The following is a 27,937-nucleotide window of genomic DNA, read 5'->3' as shown; positions in this document are numbered from 1 at the left end:
TATCGTGGAGCGGGTAGGTCTAATTAATTTGTTGTTGTTTTATTTTGCATATGCTAGTTTAAATGCAATGAATCTTTACTGAATCTGCATTTGTAAACTTATGCCCGAAGTCTACTTAAAAAGAACATACAAATGTGTGAACGTAAAAAAGTAAAACATGTGAAGTCTATAGACCTATCTGATTTTTCTACGTACATTATTGACTGGGTGGTCTTCTTCGTAGAAACATGCTTGTTAATAGCCTCATGGTAAGGGGGTTGGGATTTTTGGTAGACTTTACTAGTAGGTCTAACAACGAACCAATAGACAATACCGTGACCGTCATTCCACCATTTTTCTTTAAAGTAAGATACAGGTGCCACCATTATCATCATAACATAACCATCAGGAGTTTGTCCATTTTTTATCTCCCCGAACTACAGATTGGTCGAAGCTACTCTAGGCAGCCCGGCGGCACGGTGGCGTCTGAAGGACAAGTTAACAGCGCCACCATGCGACTGGATGACTTGTGATGAACCTGTCGTTCTGCTCAAACTCAACGTACTCCCTGTGTGACTGTGTCTTCTAGTCTAGAGGATATAGATTACAGAAATAATTGTAATTATCCCAGTCAACAACCGGTGACATTAGTGTAGCGAGAACCTACAAATAGAAGTTATTGTAGCCAAGGCTAAAGAAATGTAAACATATAAATGTACAGGTTGCATGTAACATTAGATAATACACTGAGGTCTGTGTGGCCTAAAATGTAATGGACTTATTAACCGAAGTATATGTTATTCTTCAATGCTCTCTTCATGTGCAATATAAACCCTCTCTTTTCTTATTTGTCGTTTTTGGGTAGTTACCTAAATGGATGCTGTTTTTAGAACCTGATCTAGTGCTTGTAATATAAATGTTGTCACTGTTAAAGACACAGAAAAGCTTCACGTACGTATAACTTTGTTATCTTAAGTCGCATCCACGTATAACGTTATACATATCCCAGACTCCACTGACTTGCTGAAGAAGGACACTAACTCTTGTCTACATAGATTTTTTTTTATTATAGAAGAAATTTATTTGCAAGTTCGTGCCCGAGGGCTAATTGCAAGTACAGTACATGGTATAAACATAGTAGATATACAAGTGACAATGGACAGTTATGAACAATATTCTACTGTAATGTTGGCTATTTCTAAACAGGTTGGGTTTGACTTCTTTTTTGGAAGCAGAGGGAGACGAAAAGCCCCACCTTTTCTAAAATTTGTGGGTTCTGCAATTTCAAGAGAAAAGTGGCTTTCTGTTCGTCTGTCAATGTGGGGAAGTTCGGATACTAGTAAGTCTTTGTGGCTTCTCTAAACAGAGTGATTCTTTCGGTTTCGTTGAATGAACATTTGGCAATAAAATGTGTTTCGTCTCCCACTGTACAGTATTTACAAATTCTTTCACACACTGGTAATCTCTTATATCTCCCTCTCTCTACTTCAAGAGGATTTATTAACATCTTCGGTATTCTTTACAACAGTGCAAATGTAAATGAAAGACTGGAAATTTGCAGTATCATTCCTTCGGTAACGTTACTTCCCCACGCATTCGGTGTTGCAGATTTTAGCAATTTTCTGTTTCTACTACAATGTAATATTTGCAATATCAAGATTTAACGTTAAGTCATTTGTGTAACTCAAATAAAGTATGTCGCTATTGGATACGTTGTACCAGATGGCGTTTAGCATAAAATGATGTACAAATACTCGACTTTAATTGTACATGTGATGGGTATCACTATGTTTACCTCAGACACGGAAGGGAAATATGTTGTTTTTGCTCTGTTTCTTTTACTTCCTCCTCTTCCTCTCGAAACAAACAGAGTCAATGACCTGAAGCGGGCGACTGTCACCATGGTTTCTGGTTAAGGCCACAGCAAGTAAATTTTCTGGATGACATCCGCGCGCTCATTAATTTTTGCCTGATTTCAGGAAAAAAAAAAACAAGAATTTTTTTCTTCTTCGGAGATGGTCAAAATGACAAGAAAGTACCAAAATGGGAAAGTATGTTGTGTTAGTAGAAGTAACATTAGCGAGGTAGCCATGACTGTAGTTATAGAAGTGAAACCAGCTGGATAGTTGGAAAAGTGGCACTGCTATAGAAGTCATAAGTGAAGTTGCCAACTTGGTAAGTGATACCAGTCTACCACACTAGTGTCACTTTTACTACACTAGTTCACTTCTTTAATACAGGAATGAATGATTTGTCGTCAGTACTACCATGTTTTGTCACTTTAACTCTTCTTACAACATTTATGGTGTCTATTTTGAAAATTTAGCCATCTTGTTTTTTTTTACCCATCTTGTTTTTTTTTCGCCCTATCTCACTATTTTTGCAGTCTGCAGAGGATGTCATCCATACAATTTACTTGCTGTGGCCTAATTAAATAATACACTAAGGTCTATGTGGCCTAAAATGTAATGGACTTTTTAACCGAAACACACATGCATTTGCACCAAACATACACCCTTTCCCTGTTATTGGACATTGCGCCATTAAACGTTTTGTAATAGAAAGAAACGATTTACTGAATACCGCACTACTCAACGTTAAGACAGAGGAAAGCCACATCTTCTAGTGGGCTACTGCTCAGATAAAATACCCTGGGCTACTGATCAGATCCGGGACCCATACTTATGACCTCATTACTTCATAAACCTCAGATAATGTAGATCCGAGACCAGTCGTTGACCTGTGGTCCAACTGACCTTTGATGATTACATAATGGTAGTAAACAACAACGCAAAAGGAACACTCGGACAGAAAATCCTGAAGCATTTTAATATACTTTCCGGTATCTTGACATTCCAAGTTTTCAATGCGATATTACAATATTTCTTGAAATGTCTCTATAGACGATTTGTGACATACTGGTTTACTCTGGGACTATAAGTAGGCTACTCTACAGTGGCACGTCAACTGTACAGTGCATGAGTCTGTGGTTAACCGTGCCGATCAGTAGCTGCTTGTTGTGATAACATCCTACGCTTGACCCCCATAACCCGGCACGTCCGTCATCAGAGAACATCTCGGTGATACTGGGGTTCTCTCCCGCCGGGTTCTGTATCCGTAGCACCTGCGAGCCGCACGGATGGGACGCGTTCTGCATGTGTATGGCAAAGTGGATTCCTTTAGGGTGAGCTGCTACCCACAGATCTCCGTTGGCAGGGTCCACAAAGATATTATCAACACCTGTGTGTAGTTTTATGTCGTGGCTGAACCGTAGAGTGTTGTCGTCCTGTCGGCGATAGACAGTTACTCCTGCAGTGGCTGGGTTTGCGACATAGACGAGCTTGCCCTCTGGCGAGAGGTTGACACCGTTGGCGTACAGTAGACTGTCGGCCACAATGGTTGCTTCTCCGCCGCTGTAGTAGACAACATTGGACCACGCGATCAGAAGCCAAGTCTCCGCCATCCTGCCGTATAAACCAGTGCTGTACTTGTCGTTGGTGGCGTAAAAACTCTCCGGTCCCGTGGCTACAATGTCATTCAGGCTGTACAGAAGTGGGTGCTTTACAGACTTCATGTGGTGCAGGCTGTTTGAGTCGGCATCGAAGCGGAAGATTTCCACTCTGTCTTTGTGACCCTTGCCATGGTTCACGACAAAGAGTCGAACTTCTCCCGACTTGTCTTCGTAAACGCTAATACCGTGTGGCATGAAGTCTTCCATAACGCTCTGTGGGACGATCTGGACTTCCTTGGCTCCCTTAGTGGGATTCTTAAAGTCAAACGCGAGAATTCTCTTCTCAAAGGATAAGTAAACAGGATCGAAAATGAAGCCAGGCGGCAGCAGACCTGACGATATGAACGCCAGCCCAGACGAGGTCAGTGCGATGTCTTCTGAACCCTGCTCTACCCCGGGAACAAACCGACACGTGCCCGGCACGTGGTTATACACGTGCTTCAACATCCCTGGTGCAGAGATGATCTCTGTTACATGATTCACAACCACTGCTAACAACACCGCCACAAGAGCGAGTACTATCTTCCCAGCCGCCATTCTCACCAAATGTTTGGTCAGCTGACTGTCAGTGGGAGGGGCGTGGCTTTCCCTTGTGCAAATAGCTCTCACACCGAAGTTGTAGTGAGATGTATCACGAAATATATCAAATATACCACGGTCATCAGGACATGCAAAATATTTCATTGAAAATGAACTAAACAAAGGAACGAATTCAAAAAGTTGTGAGCGTGGAAGTATTAAGTAGTGATTAATACAGATTCCTTGCCTGATCCGCCTGCAGCCACCAAAATACAGAAAAATCTCTGTACGTATCTGCCAGGATATGAGGTCGTTTTGTGCTGTATACGACCCCGTATCTGTCGAAAATCATTTTTGTCGGACTCTGTCGGATCAACGCTCATTAACATTTCAGAACCTGACATTTTGAAATGAAATGAAAAAGGATGCAGAATGCACAGTAACGCTTCCTATCGCTTTCGGAGCAAACTGCAGCACGAATCAGTTGTTCTCTTGTTTGCATTCAAGTCACGCACTATGACTTATCTTGCGTCAACAGCTCCCATTTCATCATGCACACTGGGTATGAGCAACCCCAGGGATGTTCAGTGGATATTAAAAACAGGGTTTCCAACCAAAGCCTGTTAACTCAGTTAGTCAAACAGGGGCTGGCTTAATATGAAGATTAATATTTCATAAGTTAACGTTTTACCAGCAAACTGCTGATGCATGCATCATTATGATGCACCTGTCTTAAATGTATTCAAACAAGAAGTCCAGTATTATTGATTGCGGTCCATGGATCCAATTTGTGGGGCACCATTTTAATAGTTCTTCAGTCAATATCAAATGCTCGTTATGGTCATCGATCGTAACGTGTTTCCTGATAAGATGCCATTTGGGTGAGGTAATAGTTCATGAAAGGATCTGTGTGGAAACGATTTCTCTCTGGCTACTATTTACCTATGCCACCTGTGACTTGCAAGGTAACTTAGACCTTACCGGCCAGTATTAATGGTCAACAACAGAAGACGCACTCCTCTCAGTAAATCATGACAGAATGTAAGCCTGCAACTTTGAGAACTTTAACATGTATCATATAAGGCCGTGTGCATGCATTGGAGGATGCTATCCGGTCTATAGCTTCCCTTGATGGAAAAGACATCCGGTATGCAACGGACAAAATTCTGCTGCAAACATCCAACATGAACGGTGATGAATCTATTGGAACCACAAGACAACAACACCAGTACAGGCCTGATAATACGTTGCAACTGGGGTACCAGTCTGGTCAAGGGTTGAAAGTTGTTCAGTTATTGTTGATAGTTGACTTCGCCAGTGATTATTGATAAATACAGTACAAATGATTCACCAGCCAGGCTGACTAACGAACCGAAGTGCCGTGTATGCACGTTACGTTCTGTGACAATGCTGTTATTAGTGGTCCCACTTATAGTCCCATGTTTTCTACGTTCAAAATACCTTTACTATGGCTAGAACACATCACTTCCAGCTGCCACCTCCACCACTGCCCCGTGGCTGGCGCCTGCCATGATATGCTTTTATGACTATCTAATAAGTACAGACGAGAGTGCCCTCGTGTGTTCGATTCTTGCGTGTCCACTGACAGCTGCACAAAGATAACTGGCTTATGACGTGACCTTGCGGTGTGACCTCCAACATTTGCCGGACCTTTCGTGCGCTGCACTTTCAAAGGATTTGGTTTTTCACTTCAGGGCTCATGAAACTACAGTCGCGTCTTGGGAAGTCTGATATATCAGCACATGTTTCCGGTTGTGTCAGCAACAATGAGACAACTGTATCAGTGAATGTTCTGAAGTGTTATAACGTGCGTAAAGTGTGTATGCACGAGCGGGCCCTCACTGTGTCTTTAAGAAAAGATTAAGACTCAGGCAGGTGGTAGATCAAACACTGATTTACATTGGCGATGTTACAAATTACGGTTGAATTTCGAAATAAAATTTGCATACAAAGGTAACACAATGCGACACATTTGCGTTTATTATGGGGTTAGACGTGACCCCTTCCTTTCTGTAGTATTGAAGTGAGAAGATATTGATTTAGAATATCTGAAAAGGTTTAATGTTCAGGTTGCACTTGGCATTTGAAATATGATGGTGATTTGTAATTAAGAGGTATCGTAGGAATTTCTTATTCCCTTTCATCAAACTGGCGGTCTAAAACAGATTCCGGCCTCTCCTCCTCAATACCACGCACAGATTTTCAACAAACACACCGCAAAATGTATCTTCTAGTCTGGATGCCAGCCACCGTTTTGGCTCTCGCTTCCTTGACTAAGCAAGCGACGAGGAAAGCGCATTAGCTAAAACGGATGACATTGAAGCTATTCATCCGCCTCTTTCAACTGGCGCCATTCTGTGATTTCCCGTAAGGGTATAAGACGTTTGACTGTTTGGGTGGAATAAGTAATCTCACTGCGGGTCTCAAGGTCACCGGGTAATCATTGAACTTGAAATGGGCTGCTGGAGTCAGCAGAACACACAAGCGTTCATCACGCCCACACACTGAAGCCGTGCTGTGCGGTCACTTTCTAGGTTAACTGTCGCACGAGTTGGATGTTAGGAAGCTAGGACAGAACTCACCACCGGATCTGAGATGTTAGGAAGCTAGGACAGAACTCACCACCGGATCTGAGATAGAATTTTCCGTAACGAGACAGCTGAATTTTGCAGAACCTGCACAAATACCCTAAGAATTACCCCACTTTGTAATCCTACGGCGGTCGCACGACGTACGTCAAGGCTGGTGCGTGTTTGACGTAATGAGCAGTTTAAACCATACATGGGTGAGGAGATTCCTAGGTACAATAGAAAATGAAGAAAAGCAAAACATCAAATACACTCCATCTGCTTTATTCATACACATTCATTTCGTCTGGAATATACTGGCCAGGTGCAGATTCCCGGTAACACCAACCTAATCAAATCAAATCAAATTAGATAAAATGACGCAGGAAGAATACTCCGGTGACGTAAGGTAAGGCTTGAATACGTTTGACCTCTAATTGTTGATTTATTGTACAGGTCAACACGCGCCTATGAGTTTGGTCGCCATGGTAATGCTGTTGCGTCATTATCTCAGAGATGTATGATGTCCTCCCTTTAATTCAATTCTACTGTTCCAGACAGATGTGTCCCCTCATGGCTATGTCTGTAATAGATCCGCCGGCCATGATGTGTATGGGCAACATTAAAGGACGATTCACTGAGCGTGCATAGTCTATCGGTTAGCGAACCTGCCTGCGGACCTAGTTTGAGTGTTCGAATCCCGGCAGTTGTCAGTCACCCCGATATGCACGGTACTGGACAGGGCCGCAGTCTCTAGTACGAGACGTTAAGCCATAGTCTACTCTTTATTGTACTTGTCAAAAAGAGCTAGGAGAATTTCTCCCGCACAATATGCCTATATACGCCGTACATGTCGTCTGTCTTCTCTGTCACGACTACTGCCAAAGAGTAGCTCTTCAGTGAGCTAAACTGGTTGTAGGTCATTTTCATTTGCTGTTCGTTTCACTGCATCACTTCAACTTTATAAAGAAGTCTAACTTTCAGCTTTCGTTAAACAGAAACAGCTGTTTGAATATTATGTTTTACGTTTAGTGTTGTATACAAATATTCAATCTATATTTTGACTATATTTTTTATTATATATAAAAACTGTTTCATCTAACACATTTGTACGTAAGAAAAAATGTACGCAATATGGGAGGACACAGACAAGTTTGTTTTCGCGAGCATATATTTGTCCTGATATAATTTGCTTCTGTGCTAACATAGATTAATCTATATTCATATACAATACAGGGGTTGGTGGAACACTTAGGGTAAGATGAAGAATGGTAAAATATAAACGGGACAAACTACTGTGACATGACCTATGGGGGTGAAGTCGGACGCCCCTTCATCTGTTTTAAACCCTTCTGTTCTATGAGTCATTCCACAGTATCATTGTACAATTGCACCTTGCTTTCGTTGTTTTCATATACAGAATCTGTCGTGACCAGTTTCACCATGTTGTTCTTCCCCAACCTGGCGAGATATCGACTATACACGGCACAATGAACATTGTTGTTGCTATTGGAATATTTAATACATCATTATTTAACTTCCCATTTCCTAGTTGCAGCCCCAACGTGGACATGATGGGACATTTAGTCGGAACTCGCACACTTTGGTATGGCGACTGACAGTTCAAACTGAAGTAGAAATATGCTATTAGCTATCTATAGTGCTAAAGGTATCCGTCCATACTGCCTACCCACCCTAGCTGTCCCCAGCAGCCGCGGGAACATGTTCTACTTGGCTTTCACCAGGGCTCGCTTCGTTCTCTTATCAGCGTCCTCAATGCGATTCTTGTTAATTACCGCCTGAAATACCAACATTACACAGTGAAGTTGAAGCTTTGAACAAACACTACAACGGCTATTCTGTTTACTACGTACACATCGAGACACAGACTTGAACACTGTCTACACACACGTAACTATATGTAGTCTTTATAGCTATACAAATCCTTGTATCATACACAGCAAGAATTATCTCCCTTCAATCAACATTGGCTTTACAATCGATGATACAACCTCCCTTTCTTCTAAGTTGCATATCTTTTTATCTCTTTTTCCCCCATTTATCTAGTTTATTACATCCTTGCTCCTCACATCATCCCCGTAAAATTCCCCTTTGTCAAATGGTACAAACACTGCGTAGGAAACGGTAAGACTATGCGTTGCAGAGGAGTTCATGATCCTTGTGAAACAAAACTCCCGCGGTTGAATTGGTCCTACGGTTCTGTTGCTTTCACAGTCACTATTGACCTGGCTTTGCACGGCTGACGGAGGAGCATGGATTCTTGATTATCAGGTTTTATTGCAGATTAACATGACTAGCATGTTATTATACGGAAAGCGTTTGCCCACGAGGCCCCTGTGGTCATGCAAGCGTTTATGCGATAGAAGTACGTACTCCGGGACACCGAGAAGAGCGACCACACAACATGAAATACAACATAAACGTCGACACACAGACAGCTGACGAAAAGAGAGTTGTGCAACATTGCGGGGCCTGCTCTAGTCCTTGGCCAGCAGTTTGGTCGCCCGTTGGTTCGCGCTTTTCACACGAATCTCGTTGTAATCGGACTGGAGGGCAAGCATTCAAGAGAGGGAGATAGATACACACATAAATACACCAAATAAACTATCTGTACAACATTCCGTACACAACAGAATACAGATGGACATATATCATGACGGGACAATGGTTGGGATGGCCATCTTCAGCAAGCGTCGTGCACGGCTGCATATATTTACATACGCAGTACAACAAGTTAAACAGACGGCACTCAAAGCATTACACAACACTTTTACATGGACATGCGTACTCCTATATAACTACACGTACACACACATCACGACATTGAACGTGCAGGACGGTAACCTCGTTCACCAGGCGTTTGTCAAGCCCAGGCCACACAAAAGCACACCTCCTTGGTGGCCTGCGCCAGACTAACGCCTGGCATGCGAGGTTGATATGGCGGGAACACGGACTGACGGAGTAATCCACATGCATTAAGCTCGCATGAACCACCACCACTGTGGGGGAAGCGATGTGATGTGGTCACGGGTTGTTTAGAGGCCCTTCCATCGTAGATGATTTAGGTTTGTCATTATTCGATTGATGCATATAAACGTTGTCTGATGGCACCAGTCGGCAGAGGATGATTAAATCTACAGCTGACGGACTTCTATAGCATCACCTCATTAACAGCTACAATCCTGTCACAGGTGTTAAAACAGTTGCTGTCTGAATAAACTTTAAAGCCCGAAAGAGTCACAAGATCAGAGCGAACTGTAACCCCAACCATGGCTACAGCGGTCTTACGACTTGTATAATTGGGCCGTAGTTACTTTTACTGGGATTACAGGGGATATTCATTGTCACAAAAGGATGAAACAAGAGTGGTAATCTCACGGTCCCTCGCTGAAATATTGGCACTTAAGACGGGCCCACACTGACACAAATTGCTCCGGGCATATCGATTTATCAATAAGTCCTACACTACCTAATTTCACAAACGAGAAGTAGTCGGTTTTTACAACCTAAAAAAAGAAACAGTTTTCGACCGACCGACCGAATTTCATTTTCCGCCTCTTTATAAATTCAGTTGGTTTTCGAAATAATCGGAAACTCTTGGCAACAATGACACGTCAGCGACAGGACCAAGCATAACAAATTCAACAGTAGTTGGTATGCACTTCGCATTCAATTCGAGCCAAGATCACTAACGGTAAACTTTCCGAAAACGTTTAAGCTTGCTTTGACTTTACATACTTATGATTTTGATTGTGACCAAGAAATGCAACTTGTCAAATTTAAGATTTCTTCTTTAGTGATAAGTAAATACCATTTCTTAAATTTAAGACTCCTTTCTTTCGTGGTAAGTTGATATCATATGCAACTTGCTTTGACTTAACATGTTAATATTTTTTATTGTGACCAAGAAATGCAACTTGTCAAATTCAAGATTCCCTTCTTTAGTGATAAGTAAATGCCATATGAAACTTGTCAACTTTAAGATTCCCTTCTTCAGTGATAAGTGACTACCACGTGCAATGTAGTGATGGCTGTGGGGGTGGAATGAAGAATAACCGTTAATGACCCTGTCCGTGGTACTGACCTTGGACTTGATCCTGTCGATCTGGCGGTTCTGGCCCTCGATCTCAGTCCCCATGTCCACGGCCATGTGCTTCAGGTTACCAATCAGGCTGTTGACCTGTCCCAGGTTCTCGTTCATTTCGTCTTCTCGTGCGTCATCCTTGTTGACTCTGTGGGAAGATCACAAGTAGAACTTTTAATACATTACATGTTAAGCCTCTGTCATATGTAGACTATGCTTGGTAGTTGGTCATCTGTGGTTGGGAGTTGGTTGGGTTGGATGAGACTGCCTACAAGTCTTTAAGTGTCGTCTGCATCATTCTGGAGCAAATTTGAACCCTAAAAAAGGACGTACACAAATTCATTTCTTGACAAAGACAGTTGGACGTCCTCAAAATTTGGATAAGTCCAATTTTCGTGTTAAAAATTAAAGTTCAACTTTTCTTCAGAAATCATTTTCCTGGCTCATTTGAACATCAAAACTCTGTCGTGACTATAGAAACATGCTGGATTATGCCCCGGATGTTGGATTATGCCCCGGATGTTGGGTTATGCCCCGGATGTTGAATCGTTTGTCGGAACCTCATGATGAAGTCTCCGGACAGCTGGACGGTCTGGCTCGGGTCGTCCATGCGCACGGGCTGGCTGTTTACTACCTGGCCGTCCTCATTGGCCTTCCACGGGTTCTCACTCTCCTGCTCTTTGTCAAAGTCCTTGGTTCTGGGGAAAAGAAAAGATGCGTTGATATTTTTATGGCGGCAATGAATAGAACGAAGATGTAGTAGTAACGTTATGTTGTTAAAATACCAAGGGCCAGTTTGATAGGACAAGTTGCATGTCTGTGTTACAATGGCTTAAACAAACAAACAAACAAACAAGCAAGCAAACAAACAAACAGACAGACAAACAAACGACATGGAGATTTCTACTCTTCTTAATTCGCGAAACCGTTGATTGACCTTTATTCATTATGCATGTACCTACGTTTTACCGTAATAGATAGAAACAACGTTTTTTACCTGACCGACCCTTGGATACCACCGTTACAAGCTGATTGATGTTCGTCAAATTAAGTTTAGCATTTAACATTAAGTTAAACCCAAACATTACCTATTCCAAGGAAGAACACAGAGTCCACAGCACTTTTCTAAATCTTTCAGAGCGCCCTCAGCAATTTTCATGTCCTTGTTGATCTGGTCCAGTCCTTCTTCGATCTTTTCCAATTGTTCTGTCCAGAAAAACATGGTGTGGATATTTATTAGTGAAGCTCTATTGCGATATTTGTTGATGTGTATATCGACGTGGTGGACTTTTGGTCGTTGCTCTTTCTTCTACCAACTTGAAACATCAGTTATGACAATGAGGCCGACGAACGAGACAAGAGAACATGACAAACTATTTAATCCTTTATCGAATACATTTTGATCGCGCAAAACAGCTGACTCCTACCTCCTTGTTCATCAAGTGCGACGAGGGTTTTGATTCCTTCTTCTTTTCCCTGGAGGAATAATACAAGGTTAGACTCATGGCTCCTGGGCCTTCTTATCGATGTAATCTTATTTTCTGCATACATGTTTTGATAAAAGAGCAGAAGTGCAGTTAAGATAGCACTATCTTCCATTACTAAAATTCGTTATTCGGACACCAGGGTCAACGCTATGTTTTCAACTCCCTGTTATAGATTTTTCCCAAGGTGGTGGTCGGATCTCAACAATCTGACTGCAATCATGGTGGTTGCAATCAACATGAAATGTATTGCATTGATTACAACAACCACAGTTCAGCTTACAGTTATACAGAGACAATACCTTGCGTTTCATTCCCCACTTTCTCCTTATTTTATCTTAGTGCTATGTTAGTTCATCTGTGTTGGAGTGATGGCCTTGGTATTGGCATCACGAAAGACACAAGTCCTTCATGTTCAATAACCACTTCTTTCACGAAAAAAATCGTAGAAGGCAGGAAGTGTTAGTGGCTCTGATAGAAGCCACACGCTGGGGCGGATTGACTTTCTACCGTTCACCACTTGCCAAAGGTTTAAATTTAAACCTGCACTTTGGTGAAAAATGATGATTCGACAATCCCCTAGGTAACAATCTATGTAACACCCGATTCTCCTTCTTTATTGCATTTTAAGGACAGCTAACTCACTCTTTAAAAAGTGCGTAACATAGAAGATATGAAAGCAATGGCGCTGCAGCAGGTGTCCAGACTGATACCTCACGGAAAGACCTTGCACGGCGCCCTGGCCATGATGACAAACTGAGTAATGAGGAAGGAGCCATTCAGCCCAGCCTCCGCAACACAGGCCCCCTAGGAAATAATGCAACCGATCGATGCACGGGGCGGGGCGATTCACCATAGCCCAAGCTGTGGCTTTAGATCATAGCTGAATATCCAGGGAGAGACATCATCAGTCTCACCAATAATCTACCTGCTTTACAATACACTTGGCGACTCCACAGTATATATGCCAGACACGCCGAACAGCAAAGGTCACGGTTAACTATTGATTTGGAAAGACGTAATGACATTCGACTGGAATTATACATAACGTTATATACATTAAACATGATCAATGCTTGCCCTTTATCTGCCGTCTGTTATCACATGCAGACATGATCTGATATCGTGATGGACTTAAAGGAGACCAATTATTTGTTTTGTTTCACACAGGAAGTTTGTTTTGACGGGAGAAAATATATAAGTGCACAGATTTTATTCTATAAACTTTAGATCAGCAGCCTATAGCTATTGATCAGTATTTTGTGATATTTAGTGACTATTGCACACTTTTATATTGTTTGAATATTGTCATCATAAATGTATCAGCTCTTTTTCTGACTGAGTACACAATTTTATACATTTGCTCATTGCGTCTTTTCACACAATCTCTTGTACTTGCCCATAAAATTAGTTCAAAATGTACGATGCTTTCGTTACGTGAATTCAATATTTTATGAAGATATTCATAGATATGCTTTTGATGCGACCCAAATATTCATGAACCAATTTTCTCTGTTCTACCGGTACCCGCCCAAGAATGGCCCCTTACCAATACCATAGTGTGGAGGGTGACAAGTAGAGGCTTTACAGGGGATTTTTTATATCACAGCAGCCCGATGAGTGGGGCCTAAAGGGGGTTTCAGTACCCATCATAGGGATCACAAATCCTTGATTAACGTGAGAGTTGTGTACTACATAATTCATCTCCCATAAAGATATTACTGACGGTTGTGTTGTTCAAAACTGACTCAGCAGAGAAAACTGCCACGAAAATATTCATTCTCATTTATGAGTACAGTATCTTATTGTGAACACACTATCCGGAATTTCATGTGTTTCGGGTGATATTGTAAATAAGAATATGACGTTGTCGTGGCGTCTGTGACTCAGACTAACGTTTGACGTCCATTTTTCAAAGTCCATCAGCCTTCAGATAGTGGATCAGTGCAAATAACAAGACAATCCCTCCGGCCTGCCAGATGCGTATAAATCGATATTTGGATAGAATCACGATGGCCCACAGAGACATTCGACCCGAAAATTACCGTAATCCTTCCGCAGATTTTCTGGCCCATGTCCCATTCATTTCTCATCTTAAATGCGAACAGCTGTAGGGGAAGGTGAGCTGGTAAAGGCCGTCTGTGAATATGGTAAGATCACCAGGTAATAAGGTGGGGAAAGCAGTAACTTCAAACTGGATGTTCATGAGAGAAATCTTTCACACAAATTGATTTCCGATTGGCAGAGTATCGTTCAGGCAGGGAGTAGCTTCAAATGTAATCTGTTTGGTTGGAATGAATGCAAATTGCAATAATATCGATAATGTGATCAATTTGTCACATTAACCACGTATAGCGACTTGTCGAGGCTCTCTCATGTTTATATGACTCACGAGTCTCCGTCAATGTTTATAATTGCCTTCCTGATGTTCGAACTGTGTGAAGCGTGTTTCCGTAATATCGTCTGGAACCGCCGAGCGAAACACGAGTAATGATTCAGCTAACGATTCGGACAGACCCACATTTCGGACATGAATTGGACTATTGGCATCGCACCATTGACCACACGGCTATTCTGTGTACAAATCGTTCCCACCCAAGCCTCTGGGCCTGAGGCAAATGGAATGTGCTCTAAAGCATATCATACAATAATTATACGTTCATTGCAAAATTATGCCTAAAGGCTATTTGCAAACGAACAAAGCAGAGTTATACAAGGTAGGTATACTTAACCGAGATGAAAAATGAAACATGTACATGAATTAGAAGCTAGCGAACAAGGTATCATTCATCTATTTCTACTCATAAGCTATCTTTAATTTTCGAAGGGTTTTATTTCTTTTCTGTATGCAATGGGAAACGTATAGTCCAACGTTTTGGTTTGACGATTCAAGAAGGAAAATACCTTTTTTATTGTTCATCAATAAGGGTGTGAAAATATTTGGTGAAAATTTGAAGCTTTCCATGACTACTTCTTTAAGAATATGCTTTTATTTCTAAAGTACAACCTGACCTAGGCTTCCTTGTATTTTTTCGCAGAGCTTTGTAAGATGTCCACGACATCTGGTTTATCATTGACTTTACAAAATTAATTTTTCAGAAAGGGTCGATTAGGTATATCAATATCACACACCCTCTTTCTGTTGCTGCATTATCTAATACGCCAGGGAATCCATAGCTTACAGGCATGCATATTTGTATTTACTTGAGTACGGCTGTTAGTGCTGCCTATTACTACGTGATGGCCTGTACGGCTTCTGTATCGATCCCCAGCCCAGATAGGGTTCCCTCATGCCGATTACTTTCGCAATACCAGTTATCCCAACCCCATTGTCCTCCCAGTGTGATGTATAGGCGAACCTTTATGTCATATTAGGTCCATAAATCAGTGTCTGCAAAATATCGACTTTCTTTGGGCCTCCTTTACTGTAAGTAAGGCAAATTAAACTTCCCTATGTAAATAACTACAGGCATGTATTTATGCATTGACATCAACGAGTTTTCCTCAGTGTTATGTTCAAAAGAATACATTTGATCTGACTTGATTGATTTGTTCGGTTGAATGCAGACATACAGTCATGGCTATCTAACTAGCGGAAGGCTATTACAAGGGCTGGCCCTGGTGACTGTTCATAAGGTTGTTGGAAATAGCATAAATGGGCTAGATAGACTGAATAATATGCCAGAGAAGGTAGGCGGTCGTATAGTTTGCAATCTAGAGGAATATACACGCACTTCACATTGCCAACAATTGTCCCAAGTTGTTTTTCGTATTCTACTACATACATAACGTTATATCAAGGCAGGTGACTGAGCAATAATACATTTATGACGAGGCCCGCCTACCCTGGGGGCCTCAGAGGTAACGTACCCCCACGGGCCTCCAAACCAGTTCCCCTGCTGTAATTTTTTGGGGCGGGCTGAATTCTACTAGCCGCTGCAGAAACAGACCTCCCGTCTTCCCACAGAACATTATCGATTGTATCGATCCGCCGCGTCCTTTTCACAACAGGCACAGATTCAGAACAATCCGCGCACTGGCTGGAACAGAAACGGCATCGAGTTTTATGATGCTATTATGATGGTAATGTGTGCGTGCTTTAGCTCACTCTGTTCTTAAAATCTATTACTCCCATGTATCTTATCAGGCAATAACTAAACAGAAATCATTATATCAATGGGCTCTTCTGTGGAGATCGTCTTAAAAAGTGAAGGGACAATACAATTTGACTATAAATAACCAATAGCTTTTTATAGCTATTGGTTATTTTTTAAACTTGAAATTTAAAGAGTTGATAAAAATGTTGTTTAATCAAGCCTTTATTTGATACATATGTTCTATCATTGCATGTGGTGGACTTATAAGCTTCCCTGATTAATTATGCAAATTAGATTCTGATAATAAACACTTGATTGTGGATCGGAAGACAGGAACTACAATCTTTGAACGTGGTTCTAGAAACATCCGAAAGATTCCTCATCATTGCTGGCCTACAATGAAGTGTCCACAAGTTCCACGTACCCTTTATCACCTGAGATTACAGTGTTTAGCCCGGAGCCTCGTGCTGTTAGTTGCTCCCCAGGTTCCGCTTGGCGGGAGCGGACCTTTGGGGAGCGACGAAAAGCACAAGGCTGAGCTCCGGGCTACACTTGGGTCGGCCAGATCTTAACTCTGGAGCACGACCTTCATCGTTATCTCCCCACCCTCGTCTGTCTGAAAGTGAATGTACGGCCGGGGGTAGTGGGATTTGGTGTGACGCAGTACTTTGCTTTCTGCATGTTTCCTTGTGTTGAAAGTTTCACCGTACGTCATATCTGTTATCTTCTCAGAAATCTTCTTATCTTCTCTGTTCTACTCTTGGCGCGACACACACACGGTACGACCACCACCGTTACAGGACCGTAGGTTGTATCTTCTCACGAACTATTCTACTCTTGGCGCGACACACACACGGTACGACCACCACCGTTACAGGACCATAGGTTGTATCTTCTCACGAACTATTCTACTCTTGGCGCGACACACACACGGTACGACCACCACCGTTACAGGACCGTTACAACCGTAGGTTGTAGCCGAAGACTAATTGGTTGCTCACGACACGGATGTCAGAGGACGACCCTTTTAATGGGTGTAATCAATGGCTTTGACTCTTCTGGCCAAATCGCACACGTTTTTCTACCAGGCTTTAATGGATTTCCGAAGTAAATGCCCTGCCCCCTTGCCCTCTGATCCATGGTTTTATGGACATGTAGAGGCTCTACCATAGTGAGCTATCTACGTACCCCTCCCTTCCCTCAAATTGTGAATCTGACAAGATAAAGGTCACATCTTATAATTAGTCCCCCAACTGTTGTGTTCCACAAGGACTTGACCCTGGTGTCACAATTTCTCTGGTACAGATTGGATTCGCTTCAGGATTTATTGTCGGCCTTGCCCGAAAGTCAGAGTAATGCCATACCTCTTCCATCAATGACAGCATCCGACGGGTGCTCTCCAGAGACTGCGGGGAAAATGGAGAAACAGCGATTAGCGATTCTCATTTCAGCTCTCCTAGATATCACCTAATGGCAAACGTGATATACACGTGGTATCTAGTGTGGCGGGCATGTAGAATGACAGAATGTCCTTAGCACACATCCTAGCATCAAGGAGATTACACACAGAAAACGTACAACAAGGACCATATACAAAATATACATAAAATAATCTAAATATCTTGTATCAATCTATACATTTTGACAAGTAAACAAGAGAAAACCGCCGACGAACTGTGAATCTATTATCATTTCTAAAAGAAGGAAAGAGAATGGACAACTTTTTTTCATCGGAAATATACAACGTTATATGTGTATTGTAAAGATCATGATATGACTAGTCGGGAAACATCTGATGCTTCCATGGCAATAAGCATTAACCATGATGTACGGTTTATACATATTTGGCGTCTGGTGTACTTTATTGAGGCTGCGTGGTAGATTGCAGTACGTATTTTGACACGAACGCTCTGTTAGACAGGGATTGGGTACAGGTGTGATCAATAACCCATCCCACAGAATTCCTCTGAACCATATAATCAGACGGCAAACCAATACGTTCAGATTCTCAATTCAAGATGGCCTTTTTGACAGTCTAATTCGTCTTCACCGGAAATCTGCATTCCGCACACGCAGGCAGCGTTCTCACAAGCCTTTGTCTGACGACTACGAAGTTTTCGAACTGTCTTACGAAGTATCGACCCGATGTTGTTTTGGAGTAATGCTGACATTGATTGATTATGTGGCCCTGGTGAAATTTGCATACGCGCTTGGCATTGATCGGTGAGTTGCATTTCGGTAGCAAACGAAAAGATTGAGCTGGTGGTTACTACGGAGAACGGTTTCAAATAAAGTCGTTGTACAACCGAGCTGTCGTTCTATCTGCGTAACTTCACTTCGTTAGTGTGGTCGGAGGCCCTGCTTTACAGAAAAAAGTGGTGACTAAAAAGACTTGTGGATATGTGAGCTTATGTGATTTCAGGTGAAGAAACAAGACGGCGAGTTGAAATTATAATATTCTTCCAACCTGAAATGATAAAGAAATCTTTCAAATAAATCTGTAGAATGACCATATCAACACTTTAAAATCATTACAAGTAAAAGTTTCTTTTTTTGGTCCTAGATTTGAAGAGTTTAATTTTTTTAATTGCTTTTTCAACCCGATTGTCGATCAGTAGACGTTATGACGATTGTTTGGTTGTAAAGACCTCATTATCGTACATTGGTAAGTGATAGCTCCACATCAAATATCCATTGACATGATACTAGTAATCTTCCTTAAATGAGTTTTTGAAAGTCAGCTGTGAAGTACAGTCACGTATGATGCATGGATTTAATTTATGGTACGACGATCTGTATATCAAGTAATCAGAAAGTAGCAGGAAAGGTGAATTAGCGGTCGGCTGTCACACAATCAGGGAAAGGCTGAGATCTGTCAAAGCTTTCGTTTCGTTTCTAATAAGAAGGTCAGGGTCGCAGGAAGTCATTTACTTTATCACAAGCCTAAATCAAGGTGTAGTACCTTATTACGCGATCTGCATAGAAAACGTAAGAGGTAAACGTCATCCTCAATGGACGTTTATTCAAGTGGCTATTCTACTCGATAAGTGTGTTGGAGTCTTCTACGTGCATAGCTTTGACCCCCTCGACGCCTGAGGCTAAAACATAAAGCCCCCCCCCCCCTCCATGTACGGGGTCGTCGGCTTTACGTCACTGTTAAAAATTACGAATGCAACCCTAACAACATGTCCGAACTGGGGTCTACCCTAAGAGCAAACCCTCGCCCTCAGATCCATCGAATTCGACCCATATGACTAAACAGCGAAATTGCGTCACCTACTGTGCCAGGTGTGCACGTAGATAAGAACATTGCAGTAATACATTGTGATCAGCCTAGTAATGCTTAGCCTAGCGCCTATTGTGCACCATATTTCAATTGGAGTGTGTGCTTACTTAGCTGGAAAACATACAAGTCCGTATGTAGTATGTAGACAAGATATTCGCGATTCTACACCGTATATATCACACAGATGTTGCATGGAAAGTACATTCCTTGCTAGCAGTAGATCTCAGAAAAGGACCAGGTTGGGCAAGTTTTGCTCGGGTAGGTCGGGTAACCGGGAACATGACATTTGTACCTAGGTCTGACGCTATGCATGCGTTTAACACGCAGGCGCAGGCGTAAACAGACTTCGTCTTCGGGTTATCAGGACGTTTAAGTGGCATTACCTCCAATATCGTAAAATATCATGGTTGTCACCACCTATACTCATCATCAAGACCACAAGGCTAACATCAAGGCAAGGCAATTACTAGAGGTTCGCCGCTAAATGTCGCCAGTTCAAAGGACTTAGTGTTAGTGAATTAGCGTCAGGATCCCTATTAGTTTGATCTTCGCTTTTGACAGAGCCTCTCGACGTGCTGTCAGACTGCCGAATTAATTTCTCACATTCTCGCTTCGCGGGGAGGGAGGGTTGCCACTTTGATAACCTAGCCTCAAGACCAGGAAACGTGAACGGAATAGCTGATGACACCCGCCGTGGTTGAGAACGTACTAGAAGTTGTCATGCAGATTGATCTTGATTTGAAGGCTGCCGCGGGCAGGGCTTTGCGCGGTGTTTTATATGTGAGGTGGGCCCTCTGAAGAAACCACCACACTCCATGTCCACAGATACGCCTCTTGTGCAGCTGCAATTGAAAGCGATGTATGGTCACTGAAAAGTAAATTTAGAAAAGAACAATTCCTCTTAGTTCGGTCTGTAGGATTTCTGAAAGCAGGAGTCATGAGGACTGCCGCTCTTAGTCAAGACATCAACGATTCTGTCTTCTTCTCAGCATGTGGTAACGTTATACAATTGTTTAGGGTTTATATGCTCAGAATATGGCCGGTAGGCTATTTAGCTTGAATGCTTCTAGAATAAATGTACGGTGACAGGAGGGTAGGCTTGAGGCAAGGTCGTGGCATGTTGCAGTAAACTTTCCCACGGTTTATAGGAACCGACCTAATAGATCCACTGGGCCATACGCTAGCGCTCCCTCAAGCTGTGTCTTAATCCGTGATTCAAATCTGCATCCAGATCTGATCAAAAGTTTGATTAATCACTCTCTGGGAAATAGGCAAAATACTACAAAACAAATGCAATTCAGTAGAGGAACCTTGGATTCTCCTGTATGCAATTACTGCACCTTCATACATTGTTCTCTTTGCCAGAGTGGCCAATGTAACTTTTCATTGTGCTGTTTGTAGCAGATTTGCTGATGTAAGCTACACGGCAGGAATCGGCACTACTTAAAGCAAGTTTTCCCTGAAGTTTCGCGTCATTACATCACAGTCACCATTTCAGCACCAAGGCAAGGCTTGAGGTACAAACCGAGCTCGTGTACATCTTGACCATAGGCACCATTACAAAAACAGTTTTAGTAAGAAATATACGAAGTGGCATCGTGATGACTTGGTCATATTGTCCGCACGTTCTTCACCTATTTGGTCTTGGCAGCGTGCGAAATAATCGATTAAATCTGGGTCAAAACGTTCCATCATAATGTTTAAATCGGGGCAACCGCAGACCCCCGCTGTTCGGAATACATTAATGTGTCCCACTTTCGAACGGATTACAGCAAGAGGTCCATCGTGACGTGCTACTTGAACACCTTAAAGGGCCTTCGCACGAAAGGCAAATGTGATACTGACCCCTTGAGCAAAAGCGGAATTTCACTCTTGTCGTCAAGGGAATCACATCTGCATGCGTTGCGTTTCCTGTTTCAAACAGACCGAAACAAACGATCTCTACAGTGGGCGATGAGCATCTTAACGCTGTGGTTACTTTGCTTTTTGTACATGATGCATGCTTCTCTTAAATTCGCCTCAGCTGCTCTTAATATGAATTAAAGTAGGTGAACACATCATCCCGCTATTTATTCACCGGAATAGTGGCTTATTTCCGTGCGACCTGAAAGCAGCTGATTGCATACAAAACTAACTAGGGCAAAGCTGTGACCATATTCAGCGATACAAATTAGCTATCTCTCTCGGGAGGTATCTTGATGTCCTTTACTCTGACCGGTAACCTGTGTGTTACCATGGGCAGGGGCAGGTCCTCCAGGATTACACAGCATGTGACAATTAAAGTTTTCCCTGACGTTTCGCGTCATCACACAACAGTCAGAATTTCATCACCAAGGCAAGGCTTGTGCGAGCTTGTGTATATGTTGACCATAGACACCGTTGCAAAAACGGTAAGTTTTGGTAAGAAAGATAAGAGATGGCATCAACTGATGACTTGTTCATATTGTCCGCACGTTTTCACCTATTTGGTCTTGCAGAATAATCGATTAAATCTGAATCAAAACGTATCTGGAACCCCCGATGTGAATCGCAAACAAAGTTACCCACACCCTTGCAGTGGCCTTATTCCCGGCCCATTTCTGGTCGCACCTTTCACGCCGATAGAGAACAGCCGATCTATATTCAAGGCTAGGATATTCCGGTCACGGATACGTTCCATTTTGGAACCATATATCATGGGTGTTATAATGTTATTCCTTAACCCTCAAACACCTCAATTTTTGACGACTACAAAAAAAAAAACGAAATGGAATCCAAATGGACGGCATTTTGTTTTACCCATTAGTGTCTTTTTTTAGGTTTTTGCATCATTGCACACGCAACTCTTTGTCTTTGTAAGGAAAGTATTTTGACATGTTTAAATGGGAATGATTCCTGCTCACTATCATAATTCATAGCAAAAGATCAGAAGGACCACAGTTTGCACAACGTAATTGTACTAACTTTAAATTTGTTTCCTTCAAGTTTGCCTCATCATCAAATAATATAATGACTTCACATCCTGCTGCAGTTAAAATGTACCCCACTTGGACTCAGCACAGACTTTCCTGTACAATATCCACAGTGTTGCGCCAATCTCCGTAAAAAGATTAGGAGAGATTATAATACTAGTAGTAATAGACAAAGTTATGGAATGATTTTTTTCGGCTCTAAAATGGTCAAATGGCACTTCAAAATATGTGCCTAGCTTGGGGTCCAAACAGACCCCGTTGAGATGTTTGAGGGTTAACCTATGTACTATTCCTTATGTAAAAGGTTGCCTGCAGGGAGTCTACATCTTCCATAACGTTTGTAAATACTACTTAAAAAACTGCATGATGCCCTATTTGTTTAAAGCCCCTACTCCTATAAGACGTCTATTTTCACAAGTCGGTTTGATTGTGCATTTATGGAGAGACATCCGTCATCAGGCCCGGCTGCTGACAGTGCTAGCGGTATGATGTTACCTTCCATTCGTCGCAACGGTGAATACTAATCTGACATACTTCCGAAAGGCGTTGTAAATTAATGATGAGGGTCACAGGAGCGTTGCGTTTCCCTGAGCCGTTTTGTAGCGCGATGAAAGGGGCCATCTGCAGGGGGCTGTGGAATAGGGGGAACGCTTATTGAGTCTAGGGCGGAGCGCCAATTTTCTTCATCAGGTAAAGATAGATGAAAAAAATTGATATTTGCCTTTGCGGGAGTCAATTAAATCCGGCGACTTAAATTCTTTCTGCTTGAGACACCCTCGAAATCCAGGAAATTAAGCTTTTGTTGTCAGGGATTCCTTTAGTACCCATTTGAGGAGAAATATGTCATTGTATTACGATGTAATTAAGCACGGGTGCTAATGTAATGGTGACCTTTGGATGGTAAGAACCCATCGACGCACATCAATCAAACGGAATAAATGGGAAAGGTCATCCGATTCCTCCGTGCTCGTTGGAGATACGGCGTCATTCTGGGTTCCTATTGATTGGGAGGGAATTCGATTATTCTGGAACTTCAATGGCATCCAATGAGGTGCGAATATGTGCGCCATCCATGTGGACTTGATGCATGGGCGTTGTCAGATAGGAAAAGGAGATTGCAGCTGCGCCATATGATAAAGGGAGATGGAAGCGGTGGTGTGCCTGGCTGCAGACGCCTTGGTTCGATCATGATAGCGTATGATCGACTTTGATTGGACATATTTTTGCATATATACAAACAATTAAAAACTATATGACAATGCAGGAGAAAAAACATGCAGCGGGTAGAAACCTATGTGGCCTTTCGTCGGCATTTCTCCAGACACCAGATGATATGAATAGTTCAGCTGCACTTCACGACATCCAATCTTTAAAGCACACGTGGCAGTATTCGTAAAACATGCGTAAAGCATACATTTAAGCAAAACGCAGCCTTTACGCATGCTTCAAGATACGTGTATTGCTGCCACTGGCTACACAGGAAAGCTATTTATTTTAAGTACATTCATGATTATACTACGTCGTTGATAGACAGATTGATAAACTGGTTGATTTATCAATATGTCATTAATGCATTCACCATACCGGCCTTTCATCAAAACATTGTTCGTTATGTCCTTGGGTAAGCTATTCCCGTGCATATGTCGTAACATAATAACTAGCAGTTGTCTGTGTAGTTTCACACAAAGACCCATACGCTACTGTAGGAAGAGAAAATGGTGTCGCAGTTACATCCGATGATACTGTAGCTTTTCCTGTGATTAACCTAGTTCACGTCCTATCCTTTTCTCTCTCAGGGGAATGATGACGGCGTAAGACATAACACACGCGTATTAGAGGAACAGTCACTACTGTTATAACCATTATAGTAGTTTTTGCACAGAACAAGAATGGTTGTTACTTATCACCTAGAGATTTTATAACTAGTAAGTTGTGTGGAGATGGTGGTACAAATTGCGGCCAGGTTTCATTATTACGTTTTGTTACCATACCCGATATGAGCAAAGTATTACCATTCCTTTCGTTTACTGTCCTCCAACATTGTGTTACTTAGTTCTTGTTTTGTCCACAGTACCATTCGGGTGAAAGAAAAAAACGTAAAACCTAATGTTTGATGGGGGGCTAATACCTTGATGGTGTGTGCTTTTGTGTAATACGATTCACATACACGCGAGTTGCATGTTTTACCAACACTTTGAATACCGCCATTATCTCCTGAATTAAGGCTCCGACCACGCTATAGGTGCCCACAATTGCAGACGGTGACAGCTGCTACCGTCTGATTAAAGTAAATCAAAGCCAGATACGACAAGGCATGAATAATAGATGCATCATAAATAGGTAACAAGCTAGCTAGAAATGCGAGCCGGAGTACCTCGTCTGTGACCTCGTCGCAGCGCTTCTGGATGGCCGCGGTCTCGTCCGCCTCGGACATGGGTCCGTTGGTGGCGGCTGCTGGATCGGCGTCCGTCATGGTGCTTGTAGGCGGTCAGAACGTGCAGGGATGGGGACTGGTAACGGTAGACCCTACGGTATAGGTATATCCCTTTCACCGGGTGGCTGGTTGGAGATAATCCCGCTCACACAGTCCAGGTACCTCCACTGGGAAATGCCGCGACTACTGCGCATGGGAATAGAGACAAAGGCTCCGTCAAATTGGCTCAACAAAACCTGCTCTACTTTTTCCATTCAAACGCTCCACCAGAAATTGAGGATTGTGCTCAAAATATGTCAAATGTAAATTCTTTTTTTCATTCAACAGAATAGAATTTGGAACAATCTCGTTGATTATATCGCCGAGGAAATGGGAATTTGAAATCACGCAGCATTGAACCTGGTCATACTACAACATGCAGTTCCAAAGCATCTTTCATTACTCTCCTATGATGAAATCAATGAAGGAGCAGAAGATGTGACGGACACAGATTGAAAATCAGGCCAATGTGCCTTCAGTCACGCCGGGCGGCCAGCAATGAATCAGAGGTTCGATAATGCTTTGTTGACCACACCTCAAATCGCCGCTCTCCTATATATGGCGCTGGTAAGGGCACCATACAAAAGAAAGGTACCGAGTCGTTCGTGTGTTCTTGTACGTGTTTATGACTACACACCTTCAGGTACTAATGTTCTCAGATTTCATTAAAGATCACCGCTTTTTAGTCTATTCAAGTACCCGAGCATCTGAATAGAAGCCCCATGTGATTCTAGTGCGAAGGAATGTAGCGCCCTCACTGCGTCACAATCAGTAAAGACAGAAGTGTACATTTATAAAGCAAACGTTTATAGATGATTAGGATATTCATCCCTTGTATACACATTTGGACGATATTTGGAAATCGACACAAAATGGAACAGGCTTCAATCGATACGACAGGAAATTGGCAAGTTGATGCGACACTACACGGCGGGCTAACATGACGGTCCAACCTGCTCCCTTCCTTCCGGATCCTCTCTTCAGTTGTCTCATATCACAACATCACAGAAATACGCACGAGACAATATCTCACGTATATCCAACGTAAATTATAGAATTCCCAAACGACGACAGTTTAGAAGAGAGAAAATATTGCTTACCTGTGAAGTGATGGAAAGATGTTGGAATATTTGCCGCATCAGCCCTTCATGCGGGGCACCTCTGCTGCAGGTACTGCAATTCAAGATGGCGCCCCCGATGACGTCACCAGGCCACATGGGACGGATTCAATAACGGCAGTAGGTGCTGTTATTGAAGAGACAGAGTAGGGGGCCCGCCGGGGAGCGCCCAAATCCAGATTAAGCTGTTTTTAACTTGACTGAGTATTGTTTGTAAACAAAGTTGTTCGAGGATTTTCGATTTTAGTAACCATGAAATAACCCAAGCTGTTCCATGCAGGTTGTATTGCCTCCATGAGCCTTTAAGAGGAATACCATTTCCTCACCGTATATCGGACGGGAACTACTTATCTACCGAAGTGATAAGTGTTCATAATTATTCTCGCTGATGGAAGGGTTTGTGGGAAGCCATTTTGTAACCATTGTGTTGACGAAATAGTGTCAAGGGGTCGACCATGTTAGAGGATGATCTCAAGGATGAACAGTCGATAAATTAGATGAAAACAGAATTCCGAATGCCTTCCAAGACGACCGAAGACCACTAAGTGTAAGAATCAATCTACGTTAACAAAATAAAGGCATCTATCCACTTACTACTGGCGATAAAGTCTAACACAAGGAGGAATTGGCTACTCTTCGACTCTAGGATTATGTGGGACAACGCATACGGTGTTTTACTTTCGCAGTCCAAGCCATAGCCGTCTTTTACTGTGATAATGTGTAATGAAATATTGAGTACCTCGTCAAGTTACCGGTTGATTGAACACATGTCAGGGTTCATCCAGCGTTTTCTTTCTCCAGTTATACAAAGACACGCGCCTATGAATTTTGTTCTGAAGCATTAGAGCACGCAGCATCACAGTAAGTATAAGCACGTCTCACCACTGTGTCCCATTGTATAATTTAGAATATCTCCGGACAGCCCGCGCTATTCAAATTAAGCACACAGTATCCTTACATCTAGAAAGTGGAACAACTGTATAAAGAAGGACTTTTAAACGTCAATGTAATAATCAGAAGATTTGTCACCATTCAATTCATTAGAACTTTGAATAGAAGCATAATATGAATTGGAAACTGAGTACCCTATACTACAGAGAGAATAGTCAAGAACCCGAATGTTTATACCAGTGATCATGAGTTGTTTATACCAGTGAGTTGTTTATACCAGTGAGTTGCATGTTTCTTATCAGTGAGTTGCATGTTTCTTATGCCTCAGATTATCAGTATGAAATTTGTGTTAGACAGTATCTGCTGACTGATTTATGCAATATTTGAAGATAATGATGTCACTCATAATAAATTGCAATAGCTGCTGAAATACCAATTTATGGAGAAGCTTACTGAATTCCAATTTATTTATCTATATTTCTGGGAAGCCCACTTATCTTATATTGGGTTGGACTTACAGCCAAATCATTAAAGGCGAGACCCCGGTACCTTCACTGATGATGAAAGTCTCTTTTTGGTTTCCCTCTGATCGGTATAATCGTGTCTGATTCAAAGATCCCATATCTGATTATGTACATTGGAAAGTAGGCGCGTGCAGGCGGCCACATCCCATTGGCATGTACTCCAGCTTTGAAGTTGCCCTTTCACGGATGAAGAAGTCTCCGTACTGACATCTTCAATTGCAATAATCTGATACCCGTTAAGGATCTAAGTACATTTCAAAAGAGATCCATAGCCTTTTATAGCGTTTTATGGAATCTGCTATGTGAAAAGTGATTTTATTTTTGTTTTAACTACTGGAGCAAGTTGGAAACATTAAGGTAGATACAATTACGTATTCGTATTTGTGATCTTTAATAGTTCAAATGTGTTTA

At 42.2% G+C, this 27,937-nt stretch overlaps 2 protein-coding genes across 4 annotated transcripts; both read right to left on the bottom strand.

The window, feature by feature from the left end:
• Nucleotides 1-2,789: 2,789 nt before the first annotated feature.
• Nucleotides 2,790-5,840, bottom strand: LOC118426551 (serum paraoxonase/arylesterase 1-like). Its single transcript, XM_035836045.1, has one exon. The coding sequence runs from the start codon at nucleotides 4,172-4,174 to the stop codon at nucleotides 2,930-2,932; it is 1,245 nt and encodes a 414-aa protein (XP_035691938.1). The 5' UTR covers nucleotides 4,175-5,840; the 3' UTR covers nucleotides 2,790-2,929.
• Nucleotides 5,841-7,750: 1,910 nt separating this feature from the next.
• On the bottom strand, nucleotides 7,751-26,243 carry LOC118419299 (synaptosomal-associated protein 25-like). Of its 3 annotated transcripts, none has more exons than XM_035825674.1 (8): nucleotides 26,094-26,243; nucleotides 24,895-25,140; nucleotides 17,648-17,689; nucleotides 12,130-12,178; nucleotides 11,791-11,908; nucleotides 11,263-11,400; nucleotides 10,703-10,850; nucleotides 7,751-9,164 (listed from the first exon to the last, which is right to left on the bottom strand). In XM_035825674.1, exons 2-8 carry the CDS (start codon nucleotides 24,991-24,993, stop codon nucleotides 9,096-9,098), a joined length of 663 nt encoding a protein of 220 aa, XP_035681567.1. In that variant the 5' UTR covers nucleotides 24,994-25,140; nucleotides 26,094-26,243; the 3' UTR covers nucleotides 7,751-9,095. The 3 variants fall into 3 exon arrangements, with proteins under 3 accessions (XP_035681567.1, XP_035681553.1, XP_035681561.1); XM_035825660.1 differs by having other exon boundaries at nucleotides 7,751-8,396; XM_035825668.1 differs by having other exon boundaries at nucleotides 7,751-8,396; nucleotides 24,895-25,137; nucleotides 26,094-26,217.
• Between the last annotated feature and the right edge of the window lie 1,694 nt (nucleotides 26,244-27,937).

The sequence above is a fragment of the Branchiostoma floridae genome, chromosome 1 (assembly GCF_000003815.2).
Source record: "Branchiostoma floridae strain S238N-H82 chromosome 1, Bfl_VNyyK, whole genome shotgun sequence".
In the NCBI taxonomy this organism is placed as follows: domain Eukaryota; kingdom Metazoa; phylum Chordata; class Leptocardii; order Amphioxiformes; family Branchiostomatidae; genus Branchiostoma; species Branchiostoma floridae.
This window is presented reverse-complemented; position numbering and strand designations above follow the sequence as displayed.

Bases quoted from the DNA above. Each gene is read 5' to 3' on its own strand.
- LOC118426551 (XM_035836045.1), bottom strand. From the start codon at position 4,174: ATGAAATATTTTGCATGTCCTGATGACCGTGGTATATTTGATATATTT.
- LOC118419299 (XM_035825660.1), bottom strand. From the start codon at position 24,993: ATGACGGACGCCGATCCAGCAGCCGCCACCAACGGACCCATGTCCGAG. The intron at 12,179-17,647 runs GTATGGCATTAC...TTATTCCTCCAG, and splicing joins TGCTGTCATTGATGGAAGAG to GGAAAAGAAGAAGGAATCAA. The intron at 10,851-11,262 runs GTTCCGACAAAC...ATCTTCCCACAG, and splicing joins TCCGGAGACTTCATCATGAG to AGTCAACAAGGATGACGCAC.